At 41.8% G+C, this 1,700-nt stretch overlaps 1 protein-coding gene across 3 annotated transcripts in view; it reads right to left on the reverse strand.

Annotated features, from left to right (window-relative positions):
* The window catches only part of LOC107749403 (protein TMEPAI-like), a 24,032-nt gene that overhangs the window by 5,176 nt on the left and 17,156 nt on the right, over positions 1-1,700 (reverse strand). The window contains exon 2 of one of the 3 annotated variants that reach the window (XM_016564547.1): positions 613-767. The exons of the other annotated variants lie outside the window; for them this stretch is intronic. Coding sequence (XP_016420033.1) covers positions 613-712 — 100 coding nt within the window. The 5' untranslated portion in view covers positions 713-767. The remainder of the gene's footprint in view (positions 1-612; positions 768-1,700) is intronic. 3 annotated transcript variants of the gene reach the window in all.

Raw genomic sequence — 1,700 nt, forward strand, 5'->3', positions numbered from 1 at the left:
AAGGCTGCATTTATTTGATCAGAAATACAGCAAAAGCAGTAAAATTGTGAAATATTTTTACTATTTAAAATAACTGTTTTCTATGTGAATATCTGTTAAAGTGTAATTTATTGCTCTGTATTTTCAGCATCATTTCTCCAGTCTTCAGTGTCACATGATCTTCAGAAATCATTCTAATATGCTGATTTGCTGCTCAAGAAACATTTCTGATTATTATCAATGTTGAACACATTAATATTTTTGTGGAAACTGTGCTACATTTTATTTTTCAGGATTCACAGATGAATAGAAAGTTCAAAAGAGCAGCATTTATTTCAACTCACTTTTGTCACTTTTGATCAATTTAATGCATCGTTGATGAATAAAAGTATTAATTTCTTTAAAGCTCACAAACTGTTGAATAGCAGATACGCAGATATTTTCATAGTTTAGTCAGCATCACAGTTAATGTTAAAAGAAGTTCAGACACAGAAAACTGACCTCAATTGTACCATCACATTTGCAAGTACAAGGACTGACCCAAAATAATGAAATAAAATAATATTAAGCAGACAAACCCAGCAGCCTGATCCTCCAGCTTCTCTAAAACACTATAAAGAGCGTCAGACTCACCGCTGCAGCGCGTCTGAACACACGGCTGCGAAGCGTCCGCCTCATGGAGCTGCATGATGCCACATCCACCAGAGTTAAACTCACACTGAAGCTCCTGCATTCCCACACACCCCGGGGCAGATGGGCCTGAGCACCGCCGGTCTAGACTGAATTGTCTGTGTGAGCCGGTTTTGCATATGAAAACAAAAAGAGTGCGAGACAGCTGATGGTGCGAGGACGTGAAGTGAGCCACGAGCGCAGAGCCAGACACAAACACTGTCCACACACACACACACACACACACACACACACACACACAACAAAACACACTCACTCACACACACTCACACACACACACACACACACGCACACACACACACACACACACATTCAGAGATCAGACGCAGGGTGCCGGAGGGGTCATGAGGGGTCATGAGAGGTCAAAGCTCCGCCTCTCCCCCGTCTCTTTCTCAAGGGTTGTTCCTGATCGCAGTCGAGCCAGACAGACAGAGAGGAGGGGCGTGTATGCGTGTGTGTGTGTTTGTTTAGCTGCAGTTTGGGAGCAAATTTTACCTTAGAAATGAGTTTAAATCTGACCAAACTTGACCAAACATTCAGGGCCGTCTATATATATATATAAAGCTGCGCCAGTATATTTTATATATAATATATAAATATTAATCTATAACAATGTTTGAATAGAAAAAAAGTCTACTTTTAGGGTGTGTTAGTCTGTGGCAATAAGAATTAATTTTACAATACAACAACAGAAGTCTATAGTACATGCTCATTTATATGGTGTGTGTGTGTGTGTATTTGTACTCACTGTGCTAATGTGTGCTGCTCTCTTTTTTGCCAAATAGACCATTAAACACCAAAACACACACACACACACACACACACACCAGTCTGCTGACAGTGGCTGTGCCTCAAACGGGTGAGTGGGTGTGGTAGCCGTGTGTGAGAGTGTGTGTGTGTGTGTGTGTGTGTGCGTGTGTGTGAGTGTGAGTGTGAGAGTGTGTGTGTGTGTGTGTGTGTGTGCGTGTGTGTGAGTGTGAGTGTGAGAGTGTGTGTGTGTGTGTGTGTGTGAGAGAGTGTGTGTGTGTGTG

Source organism: Sinocyclocheilus rhinocerous, unplaced genomic scaffold, assembly GCF_001515625.1.
Source record: "Sinocyclocheilus rhinocerous isolate Xijiao unplaced genomic scaffold, SAMN03320098_v1.1 scaffold79, whole genome shotgun sequence".
Lineage (NCBI taxonomy): Eukaryota > Metazoa > Chordata > Actinopteri > Cypriniformes > Cyprinidae > Sinocyclocheilus > Sinocyclocheilus rhinocerous.